Source organism: Halichoeres trimaculatus, unplaced genomic scaffold (genome assembly GCF_033239565.1).
Source record: "Halichoeres trimaculatus isolate MK-OKI-2021-1 unplaced genomic scaffold, fHalTri1.1 fHalTri1_scaffold_11, whole genome shotgun sequence".
NCBI classification, from domain to species: Eukaryota; Metazoa; Chordata; class Actinopteri; order Labriformes; family Labridae; genus Halichoeres; species Halichoeres trimaculatus.
The window spans coordinates 13,645,697-13,667,971 of NW_027437189.1; the positions used below are offsets into that span (position 1 = coordinate 13,645,697).

The window sequence follows — 22,275 nt, forward strand, 5'->3', positions numbered from 1 at the left end:
AATACACAACTGAAGTTAAAGCAACTCATTTCAGTTAAAAAAAAAAAAAAGCAAAGAAAAATCCTTGAAATGCCAACAAAAATCACTGATCAGCTGTTTTATACCATTAAGAGCTTTATAAGGAGTGATAAAAAAGAGTACATGTGGCTACACAAGTTCTGCTGCACATGTGTACGAGCACCCAACACAGCCAAAAACTTTCATTTTGATAAGTATTTCCATGAAATTACCAACTCTTCATCATAAATCACTCATAATGAACAAAAAGTAAAACTTACCAAACTGCTGGTTAAAACGTGCCCTTGTTTCAACACAACGCTCTCTACTCGCACAGAAAATCTCAACAGTCTCCTGTCCCTCAGACTGCCAGCGAATCAAAGCTATGAAAAGATGTGAATCTAGCTGAGCAAATAGGATTAAAGATGGCTAAATCCAAATGGCTGGAAGCACAGCATGCATTAAAGAGGAATTCTCTCAGGGTAGATAATCCCCATATACGCATTTTAACACACTTCACTCACTCCCCTGACTTTTTTTCTTTTTTTTACACACAGTTGTAGTAAAACTACAATTGCTTGACTGTCCACACACACACACACGGCTCAATAAACTCTATAAATACAGCTCTGCATGGGCTGTTCTGACAGCAAAAGTGACACATGCAGCTTCTAAATCCAGAGGTGGAAACTTTACACTTCAAAATTTTGAGTAATCACACATGTTGCATGTCTTCTTCCCCTTCAACAACTAACTGTAAAAAACACACATTTTTACCTTCAGCACCTCCATTGGCACCTGAGCAGCAGGCGGCAAACTGGCAGGCACGCTGACATTGATGGCGGGGGTCTGTGCTGCTGTGCTTTGAGGGTACTGAGAAGCCTGTTGCCTCTGCTGCTCCCGCCGCTCCTGCTCCTGAAGCTGCTCCCGCATCAGCTGTTGGCGCAGGAGGATGCGTGATGTCATGGCCGAGGAGCTCAGCGGGGGCTTGGAGGAGCCATGCTGGTCTGACGGGCTGCTGCAAGAAAGAGAGAGGGAAAGAAAAAAAGAAATTAGAAGAGAGCAGGGAGGTGAAGTTAGAGAGTGATAACAGAGAGAGGGTAGACAGAGGTCAGAGGAGGAAGGAGAGGTCAAGCAAAGAGACGAGAGAGCAGGGAGATTAGGAGGAGCGGAGGGAGGAAAAGGTAGAAGATGAAGGAAAGGCAGACAGTGTAAAAGGTTAACGTGAAGTTAGGGTAGAGATCAAAAGAAAAATGTGAACTTTGCTGCAACAATTGGTTGATATTAACTAATCGGTTAAGTAAAAGAAAAACATCAACAACTATTTGAACAATTGTAATCTTCAAAGCAGAGGTCAAACATTTGCATCACATGGACCAATGGTATAATCATTAAAAATTAGACAAATAAATTGAATTTTGTACGTTTTGACCAACATTAAGCTCTTCATTTTTTAAAAGTGTTTTCTTACCACCACATCATTATATCCATAGAGTTCACAGGTTCTGAGGCATTTTGCACTACAGACAAATACCTTAATGATACTAATAAGGGGGCTGTGTGCTTTTAGTCGACCACATCATTAAGCGTCATGACCCTTTCTTGTTGGCCCCAGGATTGCTAATTAGTTAGACAAGATACTGATATTTAAGAGTAGACTTGAAATGGGAAAGTATAATGTATCAAAGCTGTTGTGCAGCCACCTGCCACTAGTTGGCACTGTAGGTCCGGTTGTATGGAGTCCGTGTCTAGTTAACTCGACCAGTGGGAAACGTATCAAACACGTAAGTAGATGTGCTTTGTTAATGTTTACTTTGGGCACACTGCAAACCCACTGACTTAAACTACCAGTAGACCCTGTGATTGTATATCTAACTGTGTGAATGAAGTTAGTTTTTTCCTGCCTTTATCAATACCATTAAATGGTAAATGGTAAATGGACCATTTAATGGTATTAGCATATGCCACTTTTCTAGTCTTTTTGACTACTTGAAGCGCTTTACACTGACAGTCTTATTCACCCATCCACACCACATTCACACACTGATGGCAGAGGCTTCTATTGGGAATCATCAGTTTTCAACGAACACATTCATACCCACCCATACAAAACTGACCAACAGTGGGAGCAATTTGGGTTACTGACTTGCTCAAGAACACTTGGGCATGCGACTGCAGGACCTAGAATCAAACCCCCACTAACTACCATTGAGCCACAACCGCCCCTTAATTACCAATGCTTATACCAAAACAAATATCAGTGTCAACACCAATAACAATAACAATGGTAATACCTATACCAATACTGACACCATTATCAATGCTTATATCAATATTGATAATACAAACATCAGTACTAATATCAGTGCTAATATCAATACTAAAACTTATTCCAGTATTAAACAAATTCAAATATTAGAATGTATACCTATATGGGAATATCTGTAATTAAAAGATGTGTTGATCCAATAAAGCATGCATTGCCAGGGAGAAATAAATGTATGACAGTGTATACATAATGACGTTTTTTTTCTGGTTCAGAATATAAATTGGTAGAGTCAGACTATATTTTTAGCCAGCACTGAGTATCCTATTCCTGTGAGAAACAATTCCTGCTGGAGGAAAAACACAAAATACAGAAAACAAGAAATTTTGCAAGTTTTCATCAACATAATAAGACTGCAGTGAAGGTTTTTTTCCAATTACATAAAAACAAAGCATTATTAATTTGTTCAAAAAAATATACTTTTGGTTTGGGATTATGCATGTATTGGTTACTCAATACATTATCCCAAAATTGATAACTTGAGGGTTGATGTACTTTATTGGTTCAAACTTGAAAGTTACCTTAGTAGCTGCAGAGGGTTATTCAGTAAAAGGATTTTTTTTTTTCCCCTTTACCCCTTTTTAAAATCTTTTTATAAAAGAAAAAATATGTATATAGGTCTTGTGCAGATTTCAAGGCAAAGAACTTTTAAGACATCTATTTCACTTTGGGAAACTGTGAAGAGGATTTTTTTGTGTGGAAAAAGAAAAGAATAAGGTAGTTGTTTCAAAGCTTCTTCTCTGAAATAAGTTTTCTTCGTTTCTTAGAAATATAAAAAAAATTAAACTTCTTCAGTGTCAAAGCTTCAATAAAAACTATTTTCCCAAAGCTGAATTATCTAACTCTGATGATTTTAGAGGGCACCCAGCTGCACTTACAAAGCTTTTCTGTTGAATCAGAAAGACTTGAACAAAACAGAAAGAGGAAGAGTTTACATAAAAGGTTGTCTCAGTTTTCCCACTCTCTTAAATTTAGACGGCTGCTCTCCAGACAGCTCTCCAGCGGTCCTAAAATAGAGAGACTCAGCTGAAGCAGAAGTTGAGGGTATGAGGCCTTCATCGAGTGAGTGATCCCTTTGACAAAACTCAGTAAAACGTCTGGCCAATCCAGCTGTGCAGTAATCGCACTAATTAGCCTGCCGAGTCAAACACAGCTTTCGGTCTACAGCGTATTCAGTGGGTGTCGAGCCTCTAACATACCATAATTCTCCCCCCAGCACAGCATATAATCTCATTGTCTGATACCACACCCGCTGAACCTTGCACAAGAGCACAAATACCCCACAAAGTCAAATTAAAGCACATTTTCTGATCGTTATATAAAGTCCAATGAGATAACAACCCGCACTTTCATTTTTTAAGATGAATATAAACAGCTCCATTCATTCCCCAGGACAATACTGATCCCATTAAACTGATTATTGATCCTGGATAAATCAATAGTAGATTAAACCACTGAATTGTAGTCAAACAAAGACTATAGCTTGTTCTCTGAAAGTACTGCAGCGGTTTGGGACCCTCAATCCGACAGCTCCTTTTTTTGTTCCTTTGTACTCATTCCAATACATAGAATCAGATTTAGTGTGCATATGCATAATTCCTTTGTCTGTGTGACTTTAGGCGATTGTGTGTTTCCTTTCATCTTGGAAGTTTCGAACAAAAGTCACTGAGATTAATGTTGATTTTTTTTTTCCATTCAATTCCACTACCAGAGCTGAATCCTTTGATTTCTTTTTTTTTTTTTTAATTTAATCTGCTCCACTGCTGGGGGTTTGAATTGTAAGACAACGGTTGCTTTATTCCATTTTGTTTTTGTTTTTTCAGGAAGAATAAATTGAACAAGTAAATTTCTTTAAAAAATATCCAACACAGTGACTGGATTTTTTGTGTCAATTTCTGAAACTATACAGCGCACTGAGTATCAAAGTGCTGAATCTAGCTAAGAATATTTTCAGTGTTTGAATCTGATCCTACCTTACATTATACAACAATTTAAAGGTAAATACTGGAGTTTGTACCTGCTGTTAAATTGCATGTAAGATAAATAATACAAAGTAATGTTAGAAAATACATGATAATAAAAGATGATGTAATCATGTTACACTCAGACACAACCTAAGGAAGTTAGCCCCAGTAACAGAAATAAGTGATGCTAATACATTTATGCATAAATAATAATGATCTAATGCTATGATTTGGGTTTTTCTATAACAAGAAGTGAATGTTTTAGAAAACATGGTTTGACACATTTTTTTAGAGTTGAACTGTGTATTTTTATGAGTCCCTAACATTTGTTTAGTTTTTATTTTTCTCCCATATTTGTATTAAAGCTCTTGTAGAGAAAGTTTCTGTTTCATGAGTTCTGGCGCCCCCTGTGGATGAACTGTCCATCTCTTACCCTTGTTGTCTTTCTGACAAAAAGCTTACCATTCCTGTTTAGGGATGGGTACCTAATTAGGTACTTTTAAAGGTACCGTCCGAATTCTGTCAAAAGTACTGAGTGCCGATTCATGTAAACCAAAAGGTACCATGTTTAGGTACCTAAATGCATCTTTGTTATTGTGAGGAAGTGGAGGAGTAGGAGATTTTTCATGCTGGACATGAACACAGCACTACAAGGTTATATATTGAAGAATAAATATGTTAAATTGAAATTTTTTTATACTTTATTGAACAACTTGAGGTTTTTATCACATAAACACAGAAAAGTACCGAAAATTGGTACTGTTGAGTACCGGTACCGATTGCAAGGTACTGGGTGCCAGTACCGTATTGTTTCGAATGTGAAGGTACCTGTCCCTATTCCTGTTATATGACTGTCAGTGTTAATGTTTTAACACAATGCATTACACGACTAAATTGACACATTGCATGCATTTTAGTCCCTGCCTTTGCAGTGTGTTCCTGCTACCTGCTACAGCTCAGGTGACAAGTCAAAAGTAAACTGCGCCTTCTGTCAAATGTATAAAAATATCAACAGGACCTGAAACTTTTTTTTTTCTTTTAAAGACTGGATTTGAAGCTGTTATTCACCTCTCCACGCTCCCTCCAAATGACAAAATTAATGTCTGTAAATAAACAAAATTCTCTGTCATGCTTGAATTTGCTTTTCTCATTGAGGCATCCATTTCATGACCAGGAAAAAAGTCGTCAAAGGAGCCTCAAAGGGTCATGTAGGTGAAGACCATGAACTAGCAAAAAAATTGTGAACACAGCAAGAAACATATCAACTCTGTTATTGTTGAAAAAAGGAAGGAAAATAGGTCAACATTTTTTTCAGGGCTCAAGGGTACACAGGGTTTGTTTGGAAAGAAATTTTGAATGTAAACATTACTTTTGTTTATTTACAACAAAGACCACACAGCACCTTAGTCGCCTAAAACAATGCTGGCTTCTGCATAAATCTGTTTTGCTCCTTAAGACGTGTACTTGAAGCTGCAAACTCTGAAAAAAGCTGACCTGAGCAGATACATCAAGACATAAATCGAAATGACTGCTGTTCCTGAAAGTTTTATACAGTGCAAAGAGATTAGTTAAAGGAAATGATACTTCTTCAAATCCTTTAAAACAAACAAAAAAAAAGTTCAAATAAGTCACTCTGAGGCATGAAAGAGCAAAATATTTCAGTGCAGGAAGCTCCTCGAACATCTTCACCTCTCCTGACCCCAAAGTTTACCCCACACATTTCCAACACCCTTCTCCTCAACCCATCAGTAAAAGTTTGAGTAATTTTGGCTCTGACTCAGCTGTTAAATTGTCTTTGCACTCTCAGCTGCAGTGGGAGTTAAAACACATTTCTTAACACCTCAAGTACGACAACCTGATGTGTAGCAGCGCTTTAGGCACAAGAGAGAATACACCTGTTTGTGTCTCAGACTTATGGGTTGGAAGAGGACAAGAAAACGTGCTCCAACAACTGGCGTATCCAACTACATAGAGTCATGTAAATAAAATTTTCAAAAATTAAATATACATCTTAATATATTTTATGATGATGAACTCAAGTATAAGTAGAAAGTTGGCATTTTCTGCTGACTTCATGTTTCACTTCACTAATTACAAACTGTGTAAGTAAACAAATACTGTACACATTTTGATATACATTGGCTTTTGATGGAAAACAAACTTATAATGCAAAAATTAGTAGAAAATTGTTGAAATAATAAAATGAGTATGGTGCAGCATGCTGACATGCTAGATTTGTCATAGTTCAAGTGTAGCTACTTAGCTTGGCAGCATTTTTAAGTCTTACTTCAAAACATCTGTGGAGGTTTAGGTTTGGCAAAGGTTTATAATTCATTCAAATAAAAGGCAAGAGGTACTTTTTTTTCTGAGCCCCTGCAATGAGTTTTTAGCTAGATATGTGAAGTCAAATTGTTATGTATGCCTTTACGTATGAGCCACAAAAGTAAACAAACTCATTAGTGACATGGCTGATAATTTCATTAATAATATATCAAATGCTTGTATTTGCCCCTGTTAAAGCATATCAAATATGCTGCACTAAAAGTAGTTTTCTGAATTTTAATTTCCAAAACATACTTAGTGATGTGTTTTTTTTTACTGCTTAAAAAAATGTCCAACAACATTTTACAGTAAAATCACTTCTTATATGCTTTGGTTAACATCAACAAAAATATGTAACCCAATTTGACTACAGGGGGCGCCAAACTTGATACAAAGCAAAAGCTTCTTAGCTTATGTTGCGGATTTGTTCTTTTTAAAAATCGTATTAAAAACATATACTACTTGAAAGTATAGTATAACACTGGACATAATAGTTAAAATAGTGTCATTCATACGACTGCGCTTTGAGTCTATCTAAATTAATGATTTTTCATTAAGGAATCCAACTTTACTTGAATAGCTACAGGAAAAAAACACCAGCATGTGAGGAGAATAGTTTTTACAAAGGCTACATAAAAGAGAAGTAACCCATTGGTCCACAAAGTAAAGCCAATGCAGAAATTACTGAAACCTACCTTTTCTTTACTTGCCTGCAGGGGGCTAATAACATGTTTCAAAAATGAATCTGAAAATCAATGAAATCCTTCTTCTCACAACATTTATTGAATTAAATAATCATTTGGGTAGTTATTTTTAGAATGTTTTTCCCCTCAAGATGGTTTTCAGGTTGTAAATGGAAACATTTTGTTTTATAACTTTTAACGGGTCAGTATTTTACTTTCTTAATGTAAATATGTCCATTGTCTTTTCCTTCTTGCCAAAGTTAGAATCTAAAAAAACAAACAAACCTGGCATAATATTGATGTGTTGTGCCAACCAAGCCAACCACCACTTATAATTTAGTGATTACTACAACTCTACCCACATACTGTCACTTCTCAGTCCATAAAATCAGGATAGCAAATGTTAAATTAAGAGCATGAACCAATGGGTTAATCCACTGTGTTTACATCTAGTAGATTTTTGTCTTCAGGTTATGCGAGATGTTAATGGTGAATTGTAGTATCCCGTGATTTTCTTTCATAAATTTCTGTTAATCTGATCTGCTCATGTGTGTTTTTCAGTGTAAGTGGGTTCATGAATCAAGCTCCACTTCTCTCTCTCTTTCTCTCTGTTTTTTCCTCTCCACTGTATGGTGGCTTTTTGCCAAACAGACCACTGGAACACATAAAAAGCTCTTTTGTCCTGTTTAACTTTTTCACTAATGTGTGTGTGTGTGTGTGTGTGTGTGTGTGTGTGTGTGTGTGTGTGTGTGTGTGTGTGTGTGTGTGTGTGTGTACAACTCCTTGCATGTTAATGTGTATCTCAAAGAAAAAATAACACAAAAAACAATGGATGTTCAGTGTTGTGGAGCCCCACCCACACACCTCATGATTCCTCTGATTCTGCTCCCAATACTGCTCCATCAAACTCATTACTAGTCGAACAATTAGAGCTAGGTTTTGATACTATTTATGTTTTAATGTCAGACATTTGTACAGAAATCAGGCAGGAGATGAAGTTTCGCATTCAGTAAGAAGCAGCGTAGTAAAGAAAATTGAGCTTTTAAAGGAAACAGACATATCTGCACCTTTAACACCCATGCTGTTAATTTACTCAAGGTAAGAGCTCTGCCTAATGGACAACAATGGTATAACATTGAAATTATAATTTACTGACATATACAAAAACCTTTTCATGCTGCTTACAAAGGTTAGTATAACTTTTAAAATATAAAACTTGGTTACATTATGCTCAAAAAGAAAATATTTAACAGCAATTTGGCACTGCAAATTTCAAAAAACAATCAGTTTTGCTTTTTTTATTAGTCTTAACAAGTTAAAGCCAGAATCATTGAAAACAAAGCACTTTGCACAAGCAGAAGTTTTTTGTTTATACTGCCTGCACATATCTCTGTGCACACTGTCCTTCATGTAAAAAAGTAGTGATAACCTTCCACAAGCTGCTTCAACACAGGCCAACAATGTCACTGTCGAGGCTCAATACTCACTGAGTGTCAAATGAGCAGGGTCTGTACACTTGCACTCCTACGGCCTCCATATTTGTTTGTTTTCTCCTGAAGGTGCACTACCCGCCCTTGGAGAGCACTGAAAGTCATGCCGGTGGTGCAGCGCTGAAAGTGTGTCAGAGGGGGGAGGCTCCAGGGCCCGGTCTGGAATCTCCAATCGCCGCTCAGAGTCTGAGACAGTGGACCAGCCCCGTCCAGTGAGACGGCAGAGGAGAGGGTGACACGCTGCCCAACAACATACTGCTTTAAAACCACTCAGATACTGTTTCACTGACAGGCATGTGTCCAAGCTGTTCAGTTGACGGCCTGTGACAAAGTTTTACTGGCTTACACTCCAAAACCGTCTCTAGAATGTTTGCTTTATTTAGGTACAGGAACAGTTTTCATCTTTGATGCTTAAGTCATCAGTTATAGAAAATTCAGCTGGTTTCATAATTATCAATAAAGCTCAAAGTTTTGTTAATGTCTCTCGATGTCTTGTTCACACGATGCCTGTGTAAAGTTCATTCACAACATTCCTTTATGGCATTGTCATTAATGATTCAGCCCATTCATCCATGTACTGATTTCTCTGCAGATTCATAATTAATGTTTTGTGGAAAAATGATGGCCTGAGTCTGTCAAAAGTGAAGAACATTTTTAATATCTCTTTATCCTTCCTGTGTGGCACTGGTCTTACCACATCAAGAGATTTATCCTCAGCTACAGCAAAAAGCAGTAATGCGTGCCGGATAATTGATCTGGTTGTAATCAGGATGTGAGAATGTGTCCTTATGTAACCGCACAAAAGGCTGCCATTTGTCTGTACGAGTTATAAACTCTCCTCTGATTGTTTGGAGACTGTTTAGTTTTGTCCATCAGCTGTTATAGCTGTGTGTTAATGTGTGCATATGCAGCATATTTGTATGGTCATTTGATGTTGATACTGATGTAGTAAAAATACATACTTGCTGTATTACTTGTTTCTGCAATAGAAAGAAGTGCAACCTTACAATATCGTGTGGCACCTTGACTAACTTGTGACAACACCTGAAAGGTGGCTTTGCACTGTGGAAAAACTCCTGTGTTAAGCTTGTCTCTCAGTTAACAAAAGTGTCACATTGATACTTCCTTTGTACTTTTGAGAAATGTATCTATTGGCAAGGGGAAAATAACACTTTTTAAATTCAATTTTTGAACTTAGTCACCTTAAAAGCAGTTCAGAACAAGCTTGTTTTGCTTTAGGTTTTTAAACTTTTTTATTTTTATAATTTTCCGAGGCCAAAGGTCCACTGTGAGTTCTCCATGCAAAGTAAAGCAGGATGAGAAACTTTTTCAATAAGTTTTGACTGAAACATGTTCACAGGGAGACCAGCAAAGAAATAGGACTTACCATTTGTCCACAGAGGGTTTCAGAGGAGATGTTATTCAAAAGCATGCAACAGCTTTAAGACCTAAGTCAGCATCTGCCAGTAATGTTGTGCCAAAACAGCAACTTAGGTTATGCATGCTTAATCAATCTATTGATTAAACTTCATCAAAATTTCTTATCAGCTCTTGGAATGCTAGTTATTAGATGCATAGTTATTTTCTTCATTTTTGTCTCAAAATGCCAATCACATGTTGTGCGTCTAAGTTGTAGAACAGCCCACCACCACCAGCTGGGGCTGCAGCTCCAGTACATCTTTACTATTATATTACCATAATGCTCTACTACCTAGATGTAAACAGACACAGTTGAAAGATGTAAGGTGACATCTCGCAGCACTGCACAATTGGCGCCACTTTGATCGAGAAAACAGAGGCTGTGTCCGGTTCAAGTGGTGTCTAACTTAACAAGAGCAATGCGTAATCAAACAGGTGCGTGGACATTAGCATGCAAGGAGGACCAAAGACTGGTGATGCTAGCAATGCTATTGTTTGCAAAGCTCTGTAAAACAATTTGGCAGTGTTTCCCATGGACAGAATAAAAATTTCTCGCAGGGGTTTACAAATTTTAAGTTGTTTGTTCAAATATATTTCACAATACTGGAAGCCAATGGTCCAGTGAATCTGTCAATAAGTTTAATGCCATTTAACAAGGCATTCTTAAGATGCCCAAATGATACACTGATATTTTTCACTAAGCAGAATCACTAACAAAGCAACTAATATATAAGCATAGTATCTAATAAATCACTGAAAAAATAAATTAAAAAGTATTTAATAAATATTTACAAATTTAATTTTGTTCTGACTGTTAAAAAAATATTCACAGCAGAGTACATTTATATGCAACGAAACAAGCCTCAAGAGGAATCTAAAGTACCATGAGGCCATTTTATAAAACATTATTGCTTAAAGTCAAAATCAACCACACATACTCAAATACCTTATAAATTCAAAGTTCCAATCAAACCTAAATAACTACAGATGAAACCCAGGGTCTGCTCTTTCATCTCTCAGCTCATTGCACTTCAGCTTTAACACAAGTCTGCTTAATCATTTGGAAAAAGAGGGGATATACGCTGGTTTGTTATTATAGAGCTGTAAGAGGGGATCAGTAAAGTACAAACTGGTGAGATCTCTGTGAAAAAACTGCGCCAAAAGAGCACAACCCAGCAAAAAAAAAAAAAAACACACACACAAAAAAAACAGCTGATGATAACAATCTTGTCTTCTTTTGTAATCTCTAGCAGACTGCAGGTGTTTCTTCTCAAGGCAGAACAAGAGCCTCCTGGTAGACTACACAACCTCACAGCTGGAATACTTGCAGGGATTATGATCCTACATGACAGCACATTGATCTGCTCAGACTCTCATGCTGATCACAACCCCACAACATGCTGCAGGTGGCATCTCCACCATGAAAGAAATACCGACGAGCAATTCTGAAACAAGCTACTATTGAGTCTAGAACAACAAGTAAGGTTTGTACCTCTGAGATCCAGAGTGAAAAACTGTTAAAACAAATTTTACTTCAAAATAGGTGAAACAGAAAACAGAAAAAACACAGAACAACTATAAGGTGAGCGGCTGAACCAAGTAAACAACTCAGGGAAGACACAGAGTATTTACATTGGTGCGACTCGTCAAATACATGACTAATACATGTATAGTGCAATAGTTGGTTTAAAAATAAGTCAGAAATTGTGTCAGATTAATAAAGTGGACACCCTAAAATGGACAGCACAGGAAGCAACATAAAACATCATACAAAGAGTCCAAAAGGGAAGCCACAATGTGACTACTGTGTTCAAATAACTAACTGTCTTACCTTTAAGGTAAGGTCTTCTGAATTTTCCTAAAAAACAAAATGTCTTTTTTTTTTTTTTTACAGGATCCTGCTCAATTGTCTCCTAAAGGCCTCTATACATGTGCGTGTGTTAGTGTCTGTGTCTGCCTCAACCCTCTCCTCTGCCTGTATGTTGATTTTTTGGTTGCAGCGGGACATTTCTGGATGGAGAATATATATATAAATATATATATATACATATATATATAAATATAAATATATATATATAAATATAAATATATATATATATATATATATATATATATATATATATATATATATATATATATACATATATATATATATATATATATATATATATATATATATATATATATATATATATATATATATATATATATATATATATATATATATATATATATACTTAATGAAAAAAATAAGAAGATTAAAAAAATGTGAAAAAGTACATAACTTTGGCATGGCCTGTCATCTTCTTTTCCTCTACAAAGGCCCAAACATCCCAACATCTAAATATAGATGAGTCCAACTCAGCATGAAATTGATTGGAAAAAATCCAACGATTCATGGTTTCACACTATCTTCTTAGGAAAGTTGCAGCAAAACTGGCCCCTGTGGTAACTCACTGTTGCTCCTTTCAGCCTCCCATGATTGAAGAAGCTTCAGAACAAACACCTTTCATTTAAAAATGCCAAACAGATAACAAATACTAATCATTATATGGTATATGGCCTGGTATGACACAAAAAAACACCCAGTATGATTAAGAAGTTCATTAATTGGTGTTTCCCGGAAGCTGGGAGCAGCTGGTATAACTTGAATTTGCTGGGTCTTGTTTGTTGAATTAGGATCTGTGTCCTTCAGAAAGACATAGATCTCCCTCTCCTCACTCTCAGTTAAATAAAGAAAAAAACAGACCATCCAAGGACAGTCAGGAAGCAGTTTTAACTCACTTTGCTGCAGCTGATGAGTCCATGAGGCTTTCAAGTTTATTTAAGAAGCATAACAAAGCTTCCCTTGCTGTGACTCTTAACGGCTGATTTGTTGGAGATGGTGGTAAAACAGACAGTCAACATGTTCTCTAACTTTGAAATGTACTTGTCTAAACAATCTGAAAGAAAAGATGATTCAGAACTAATCCTTTGACTATTAACCCAAGACCGAAACTCCACTGACTGAGCTTTGTCATGCCATGAGGAGGATCTGTTTTGATTGAACTGCTTCGCTACCTTCTGGCCCACAGTCTCACTTACACTGTTGTAATGACTTTAAATGATGTGTGTGTGTTTGCTTTGGAATTAAAAGGGGATTAACTGGAAACAATTTTTCTTTGTACAAGACAACTTTTTACGGGGTATAACGCGCCAAAGTAAGGTGTTTATCAGTACAGTATGTAATAATATGGAAACGTGTCAACAAGTGAACGTTGTAGTAGCCGGCCATAAGCAGCGCTGTCGTTAGCCTGGTGCTCCGGTGTATCTATAGGCTAACATGACAACAAGTAAACACTGTCAGTTTGTATGTAGTTTAGTAGCTGTCTATACTTAGCACAGCTGGCAGCCCGGTGCTTTAAGACATGTCAATAATGTGTAACGTGAGTGAATCCTGGTTATGTCCTGCCATCATCTACCAAGCAGAGCTAACGTAATGTGGCTCTTCGTTTTTCAACTGACTCCCAAGTTTGTACAGACCACTGCAGTATAACTGCTGCATGTGGGTTGGAATGGACATTATCACAAACAGCTTAGCCCCTGTGTTAGCCTTTAGCTTGTGCACTGTCACTCTCCCATTTGGCTTTCTTCTGCTCTTCTGTCATTTATCTGTCCGACAGTTAGGCTCCTATGTCCACCATTACCACAAAATTAATCACAGAAATTATTTTTAGCAGAGAAAAACACAGATCTATCTTCTCACTTCTAAACTTTGTCAGACGGCATGGTGTTGTCATAGAGACTTAGATGTTGTTGTAAATCAATCTGGTCCTGCCAACCTGGGAAGCTACGAAGTCACGCTTCGATGTAAATTTTAACCTGTATTATTGGCGCTGATAATCTTATTTTTAAGTGTGGATTACAATCGCGCGTATACCCAGAAGGGAGATTTTATCAAGATCACTTACAAACTCCTCACAGCCTTTTTAAGTTTATTACTTTGAAAACTGCTCTATCTGCCATGCATAATGCCATAATGCATCCTCATTCACAAAATCAGCTTCACAAGCTTCAAGAGCCACATTTTTTGACAAATATGATAAAGAACAAAAATTTACAAAAGAGCAAATTATGATGTCAATGAATTCTCTGAAGTTAAACACAATCTTAGCTAATAGCAACGCAGCTGCAGTTTCCAGCTGCAGAGAGAAGCTTTATAATTTACTGAATTACTGAGCTGCTTTGATGTGCTTCTAATAAAAGCATAATAGTTTCATTCTCATTCTTTCATCTTAAACAAGGAATAATGTTAATAATAACAAAAATTGATTTAAAGTAGAAAGTATGCTTTATTTTATCTCTCACAAGTACAAACTGTCCAAGGCTTTAGTAGATAATGATGAAAATCATTCTTCTATCTCTAATCTCTGAGTTTTAACATTTGATCTGGCAGTCAGCAGGTTGTACTTCATGTAATTAAAACAATTTAACATACTGCATTCTTACTTGGAGAAAACTGTTGTTAAAAATGATGCAAAAGAGCAACACAATAAAAGAAGTGCTGCTACAAGTCTAATTGTGAACATGCAGTGTTTAAACACTTCTCATACTTAAAATCCCAGCCCCTGACTACACATTTGACCTTAGAGATAGAGATTAAACAGGGGTTGATACTTGATCAAAAACAACCTCCAGTAGGAAGAGCATGTCACCTCCCTAATTTCTGCTCAGGACATTTCCTGCTTTGTAGGATGTGCTTCATTTTAGGTGTTGTAGTCCCTTGTGGTCACCAACAGAGGCTGATAAAAGGTCACATTTCACCATCACATTCACAATGCATAATGCAGGAAAAGAAATGTAAAGTGTAAATAGCACAAGAGATTAAAAAAAAAAATACAGATCATGTGCAGATGCAGCTCAGAGGTCAGAGCGAGCTGTTCTGTTCATCTTTTACTTCAGCGAGAACACCTGCCTGTGTCATTCACTCCTGCTGTCCGTCTTAAACTGGAGATGAAACTTGGTGTCTCTGGCATCTCTGTCCAAGAATCTCTACCAGGACAGGCCGTCCAAACACCAAGTCCCCCTACCTTCAGCCTGTGACTCAGCTGTCTGACTCACACCAGTCATTCTTACACGTGAATACATTCTCTATCCCACGTCACAGAAACAAATCGGTTAAAAAAAATATATCTGCACTGTGCAACATAACAAACTTCTTTACTTAAGGACTAGTTCCATTTAGCAGCAGATAACTACAAACTCCTGCATTTGCAACAAATGCAAAAAGCTCTTTTTACATACAGTACTGGGTTTATCTATTTTGTCAACCAGAGGATGCAACTCTTCTTACATATGACTCTTTCTATACCAAACAAAACACTTATTAATTCAGGGTTAAAATGCTTATCATAATAGTTATAACAGCCGCAATAATTCCCCCCTAATTCATGTGAATAATAACATGCAACATGATCACTTTGATGATTGACTGATTTTATCAGACATAAAACTGTTTATTTAAACACCAAACAATAACAACAAAACAACAACAACAATGCTGGACCCTTTAAACTAATATAATAGATACCCTAGTAAAAAAACATATATCATGTTTGAAAATGTGTCATCTCTTATAAAAAATATGTCTAATTTTTTTTGCTTAAGACATAATTGAAAAAAAATCACCCAACAAGTCAAAAAAGATGTGTTTTTTCAAGGCTTTAAAGGCCAAAAACTAAATTGAAGAGTCAAATCTGTTCTTTACGTTCTCTGTGTTCAAAAATAAGAATGTCCTGATCCGCCCATGTGTTCAGAAATATATATATATATATATATATATATATATATATATATATATATATATATATATATATATATATGTAGGCTTTGAGAAAATCACAGCTTATTTTAGATAGGTAACAGAACAACAACTATATATATATCATTTGTGGCCTTATATATAAAGATAAATAAAAAAATAAAAAAAATCCTCTTATCCAGCTTATCTTTGCATAAGAGAGCAAAGCTTCATTTTATCGTGACTTTCAGTTTGGATTTGAGAGTGCCTGAATCTTTTCTTCAGTTTTGCATGCCAAGCTTTCTGCAAAAAAACACCCAATCACCCTTAGTTTAGTATATCACACATCCACTGCTAAATTTGTACTTCTTATTTACACTGCATAGAAGACTAGCTCCAGTGCCTGTCTCACCTCTATATTAGGCACCAGAAGTCTGTCACATCGTCGGCAGCTGTCTGAACGCTCTGTCGAACTCACAAGAGGACAGCAAAACTGAATGACATTTGATTTTGCCACACTTCAAACTGTAGGTCTAGAAACTGCATAGTGGGGGCGGACATGCCAAGACATCACACAAGTTAAAAAAATCAATCACGCTAATTATATCCATTTTGCGCAATAGTGTCTCATCACACAGTTCTCGTGACTACTATTATGCTGGGTCATTCTCATGTGATGGGAAGAGGAAGTGGGATACCTTCAATCGACAACAACTCAGACAACTGCACATACTCCAGAGAAAAAGCATGATATAAAATAATCTGTGATCATCCAGAACCAGAGTTTAGACCACTGCTCTTCCTGCATCAACATAGCTCAGACTCTAGCGATATACATGTAACACTGTAATGACATTTCGCTAATGAAGAAATTAGTTTAAAGAACACTGAACTGGGTTAAAGGTTAAAGCTGCATGAGATAAACTGTTTTCCCCCATTCTGAACTTCTGTTTTGGTTTCATCTGAAGAAAAGGAGATAAACTATAAATCTGATACAAAATGTCAAGAGCCAGAGGGGGAAGACATAACTGGAATCCACAAAACATCTGCACTGAGAGCTCTGTGTGCACACAGTGGTGTACTGTCTTCTCAATGTCTCACCCTGACAATGAAGCTACTGCTAAACAGCATTACAGACATTTAGACACCAGATACAGATAACCACACACCATCCTGTTAATAGATTTATTGTCGTCATCACTATCGTCATCCTCACTGAGGCAAAGTGGCGAGTTTCACAAATACACTGTTATATCACAGCTTAAAAGTGGTTTAATGATGCCTTAAAAAATCTCAAAAGAAAAAACATAGATTGTCTGGACGACATTCAAATTAAACCTAGTTATATGAAAACCACAGCTGTTAAGTTTGGGCAACTGAGGTCAAAACGTCTAGCTACTACTGAGTTCATCACATGTTGGTGCGTAAAAGTTCAAACAATCTCTCCGTCACATATCACTTGCAACAGCTAGCTCAAAATGATGCTAATCTCATTTATCTATTTTGAATTTGCAGCAAATTAGCTTAGCTATGTCTTAAATATTAAGTAAAAGAGACAAAGAGAGCGCCAGTTAGCTTAGCTACAACTTCAAGACTGAAATAGGAGAAACAGCAAGGCTAGCTTAATCAAGTACACTTCTATAACAGCTAGCTTAAAAGACTGTTGTTACTCTTTTTTTTAAATCCTGAATTTTAAGCTACAAAAAGCAACAAGATAGCTTAGCTACAGCTTAAAGAGGAGAAACAGCTAGCCTAGCCGAGTCCCAATCTGATAACATACTTTGTACCCACTTACGATTTAAGCTCACCACATTTTGCACTGAAGTCAGACTTCGTGTCACAAGCATCCATAAGGTATTCTTAGCTCTTCACTTTTTCCGCATTTTGTTATGTTACAACCTCATTTGAATATACGTATATGTGCATATGCGTGTAAGTATCTGTAAGGCTGGAGGGAGCAGCGAGTTCAAACAGTTGGGCATAAATACTGGAATAAGGGACACAATAGGGCTGGGATGATATGTTTTTGTCCAGATGCAATTAATTTACGATTTTTGGGTGCCAATTCGATTTAAACTGCGATTCTTTGATATTTCAGATTTTTGCCATTTTTAGTTTGCTTTTTTGATCACCAGACCATATCTACACACTATTTCAATTCAGGAGCAATATCTCAAAATTCAAAAAATTTGCGTCACATGTGAGTCACTTTGTAGAATTTATTCAGGGAATCTGACACACACGCACACACACACACACACACACACACACACACATATATATATATATATATATATATATATATATATATATATATATATATATATATATATATATATATATATATATATATATATATATATACATACACACACAATTTTATTCATTTCTTTAAATTAAAAAAAAATATTCAAAATAAAAAGCAAAGAAATCACATGTACAAAACTATTCACAGCCTGTCTTTAAAACTTTGTTAATTTACTGATGCCAGCAATTACAAAATCTTTTTTTTTCACATTGTCATTCCGGGTCAATGTGCGTAGAATTTTAAAGAGAGAATAAATTTATTCCTCTTTAGAATGATGCTGTAATAAAACAAAATGTGAAAAAAGTGAAGTACTGTGAGTACTTTCCAGATGCACTGTAGTGTTTCAGGATTTGTCTGCCTCTAAATTTGATCATTATATCCTGTTACATCACAGTGAACCCTACTTAAGGTCACACACCATGATCTCCAGCCAGGAAGTCTAGCATGTTTGAGTTTCATATCTGCCTTCATGCGACAGAACAACAGAAGCAGAACAGTGATGAAGATTTGTGATAAACTATGAGGCGGGAGCATGGTTGTTGAGCTTTAGAAACATTCTTGTTTATATGATTAGTTAATAATGACATACTGAGAAAAGAGCTGGTGAGAAATAGCAGATGAAGTCTTCTTGTGTGAAATGACGTTTGGTTTGGTAAAGGACTCTGCATTAGCGTGAGGTACTTAGGGTACATTTCATTATGTTTGTAGTGAGTTAAGCTAGTTGTGTTCTAGGGGTGGGAAAAAAATCGTATTAAAGTATCAGGATCTTTGGTTTAATAATTTTATACCAGGATTTAAAAAAAAAAATCCTTCATTTTTGCCTTTGTTTATGGGTTGGAAAAAAGTTGAGATGTCAGATCCCCTGAATGAATCCTACAAACTGAATCACATGTGGTGTGCATTTATTTGGGAAAATGTGGTTCCTGAAATAGTCTGTAGACATGGTCTGATGATAAAAAAGCAAACTAAAAATGGCAAAAATCTAAAATATCAAAGAATCCCAATTTACATTGAATTGGCACCCCAAATATCGGAAATGAATCAAAAACAAAAACACATCACCCCAGTCCTATTGTGTCCCCCATTTGAGTATTTATGCCCAGTTGTTTGAACTTGCTGCTCCCTCCGACCTTAGATTCAGGAAGGCAAGACACCTTTAATCTGAGCAAACTGTCTCCTTGTTTCAGCTATTAAACAGGTTTGTGAGAAGTTACTTTTTATCAACTTTTTCAGTCCAAATTTAAACTCTTGTGCTTGGCAGTTTGACTAAACAGACATCACCTTAGTATCAAATACTACAGACACATACATGTCAGACTACCTCACACTCACTGAAGTGACTCCAGGAATCGGATAAAAGGTTAAATCTGACCTCACAGACCTGACTCAACGTGGTAATGATGTTGTTGAAAAGGCCTTAACCTCTCATAGCTAAAAAGGCATAACTCACACAGTGGCTTTGTTTATGTTCTGAAACGTTGTAGGTAGGTGTCTTGCAACACTTGTTTTATTTTTTTTAGTCAGAATTTAGAGTTATTTCTGTAAAATACAGCTCTCAGAGAATCTTACACTCACTCTGCTAGGTTTTCAAATAGTTTATATTAACGGTTTACTTAGATACAACCTTTCACAACAACATGCATTATTCCCACTGTAGCTGAGTCTGGGTTGACTTAAAAGTAACAGTATTATTTGAAAATTCCATTCTTTAATTGCATAATGTCCTGTAACATTTTCCCACGTACAGCATACTTCCATGACCAGATATACCAGAGAGATTTCAGAGAGAATCCATATGAAAACAAACCCGCCCATCAGTTTTAATGTGTACACATCATCTCTGGACAAAAGTGAGGCAGAGCAGCAGCATCTCAACCTGACCTGTCTGCTCCACTCAGAGCTAATATTTGAAGTTGATGTTGACAAGACAACACCCAAGTGTTGCATAACTTCATGCCAGCTGGATAACCATAAGGAATGACAGGCAAGTTGAATCCCATTGCAGAGCAGAAGCTTTAGAGATATCAGTGAACAAGCCTAACACATGCACAGATTCTGAGCAACATCCTGAAAGCCCGCAGCTTAATTATCACCCAAACACAAAAACCGCTGCAGCGTGGGAAATAACTGTCCCCTCAGCTGAACAACTGACCTGTTTTTCAAGGGTTGACTCTTCAGTTCGTAATACGTTTTCGGTTCCTCTTGAAACTCCTCTCCAACATCGAAGTCGGGAACTATTCCCGATTCAGACTGCATGCTTGCAGCTGTCAACTTTTTGAAATGTTAAAACACTTAAAAAAAAACAGGCAGACGGACGATATTTGTGCCGCCGTACTTCGCTCAGTCAGTTCCAACAACCGCTGTCAACGCAAACCGCCTCTGTCCAGGACCCGGAGCTCTGTAGTCCAACACGGCAGCAAGCATAGCGCTGTTGACTGGCTGCCGGTGGAGCGTGAACAGCAGCTCCCAGAATGCACCGCAGCTGTTAGTGTCAGCGGGGATTTCATTGGCTGCAACATCCGTGGGGACTTTTGCTGATCCTTGTTAGTTCCCAAATATAAACCCAAGTGCCACTGAGTTTTAATTCTTCTGTTTTACAATTAGTGCGTTACAAAATATTTTCACTATCACAGTGCTTGATCTGAATTATGTATAAACACTAATTTAGAGTCTAGGGAGTTTAATTTTGACCATTAGCATTCAGTCATCGTGAAGTTTATCACTTAAAAATCAAATATTTATGTAATTTATTAATTTTTGTACTTTAATTTTATTTTTTGAATCTTTTGTTTAAATTTTCATTATTTTTTTCTCTTAATTGATATATGAACATCAAATGAACATGAACATAGCACAATATTCCAGTTAGATATTAAGTAGAATGAGTATTTTCTGAACTTAAGTTCTGCAAAACCCTTGTACAGTTAAACAATAACGCAGGTTACATGACAACTTGATGGCAGATGATTCAGTGAGTGGAAGTAAAGCCAGTGTTGCATAAGAGGACAAGAATCAATACATGGTCAATTATTATAATGATTACGCTCAGGGGTCAAACTATAGGGCCTGGAAATAAAAAGCACTACATGCTGATATATGGATCAAAAATTCATAATGTCATGTACGATGAAAATAAAATTTCCATCAGAATATGTTCTTTTTATGATATAAAGTAGTATCCAAATTAATTAGAACACCTAACAGATCTAAAAGTATTGACCTTTTGGCCTCCAAAGCATGATCATGAAACATGCAGATGGTTGCTCCAAGCACAACAGTGAGTCCTACTGTTTTTATCCACTTCAAATGTTTTTTTTTTTATATTTGGTATGTCCACCTTTGGCTGCAGTTCCAGCAGCACGTACCTCTGCCGCAGTGGTAATGTGTTCCCTGAGGATTTGAACACAAATGTTATACCAGGTTTCTTTGAATGTAGATCTGTCTATTTTATTGTATCAGTCACTCAAATCTGCTGGATAAGGTTGAGATCCACACTTGAAGGGGTCAGTCCATCATTTTCAATGTTTTTTTCTACAAGTTTAATCACCTAAATCTCCTTATGATGGTTCACTTCGAGGGTATAAAGAGTATAATGATGCCTTTGTAGATTAGGAGATAGACTTTCATGGGTATCTAATGGTCAATTCAGCAAAACAACTGAAATCTCATAAATATGCCAAGTGTTACAATAATTTCAGCCACCACTGTAGGATTTACTCTAAGCATTTTTGCTTCTGCAAAAACCTTAGGATTCAAATAAGGGGCACTGATCATCGATCTTTAAAAAGCCTGACCTGCCAATACCGATTTGGGCCGATTTTTATTTTTTTATTTTTTATTACGGACAGCATATACCTTCAATACTCCAATCTTATTTTATTGAAAAGCATTGAACAATACCTGTGAATCAATAAAATCTTTATGTTTTAACTTAAAACAATAAAGTGTCCTGAGTTTTAGGTCTCGGAGCAAAAAGGTGTCAGACCT

General features: G+C 36.5%; 1 protein-coding gene across 6 annotated transcripts in view; it reads right to left on the bottom strand.

Moving 5' to 3' along the window:
• Window positions 1-20,662, bottom strand: part of LOC141799312 (microphthalmia-associated transcription factor-like) — a 37,118-nt gene extending 16,456 nt beyond the window's left edge. For 3 of the 6 annotated variants that reach the window (XM_074681521.1, XM_074681520.1, XM_074681518.1), the window contains exons 1-2: window positions 20,441-20,662; window positions 775-1,015 (exon numbers count right to left, since the gene is read on the bottom strand). In XM_074681521.1, coding sequence (XP_074537622.1) covers window positions 775-1,015; window positions 20,441-20,544 — 345 coding nt within the window. In that variant the 5' untranslated portion in view covers window positions 20,545-20,662. Of the gene's footprint in view, window positions 1-774; window positions 1,016-8,779; window positions 8,910-20,440 lie in introns of those variants that run through there. The other 3 variants (XM_074681522.1, XM_074681519.1, XM_074681523.1) reach the window with 2 other exon arrangements.
• Between the last annotated feature and the right edge of the window lie 1,613 nt (window positions 20,663-22,275).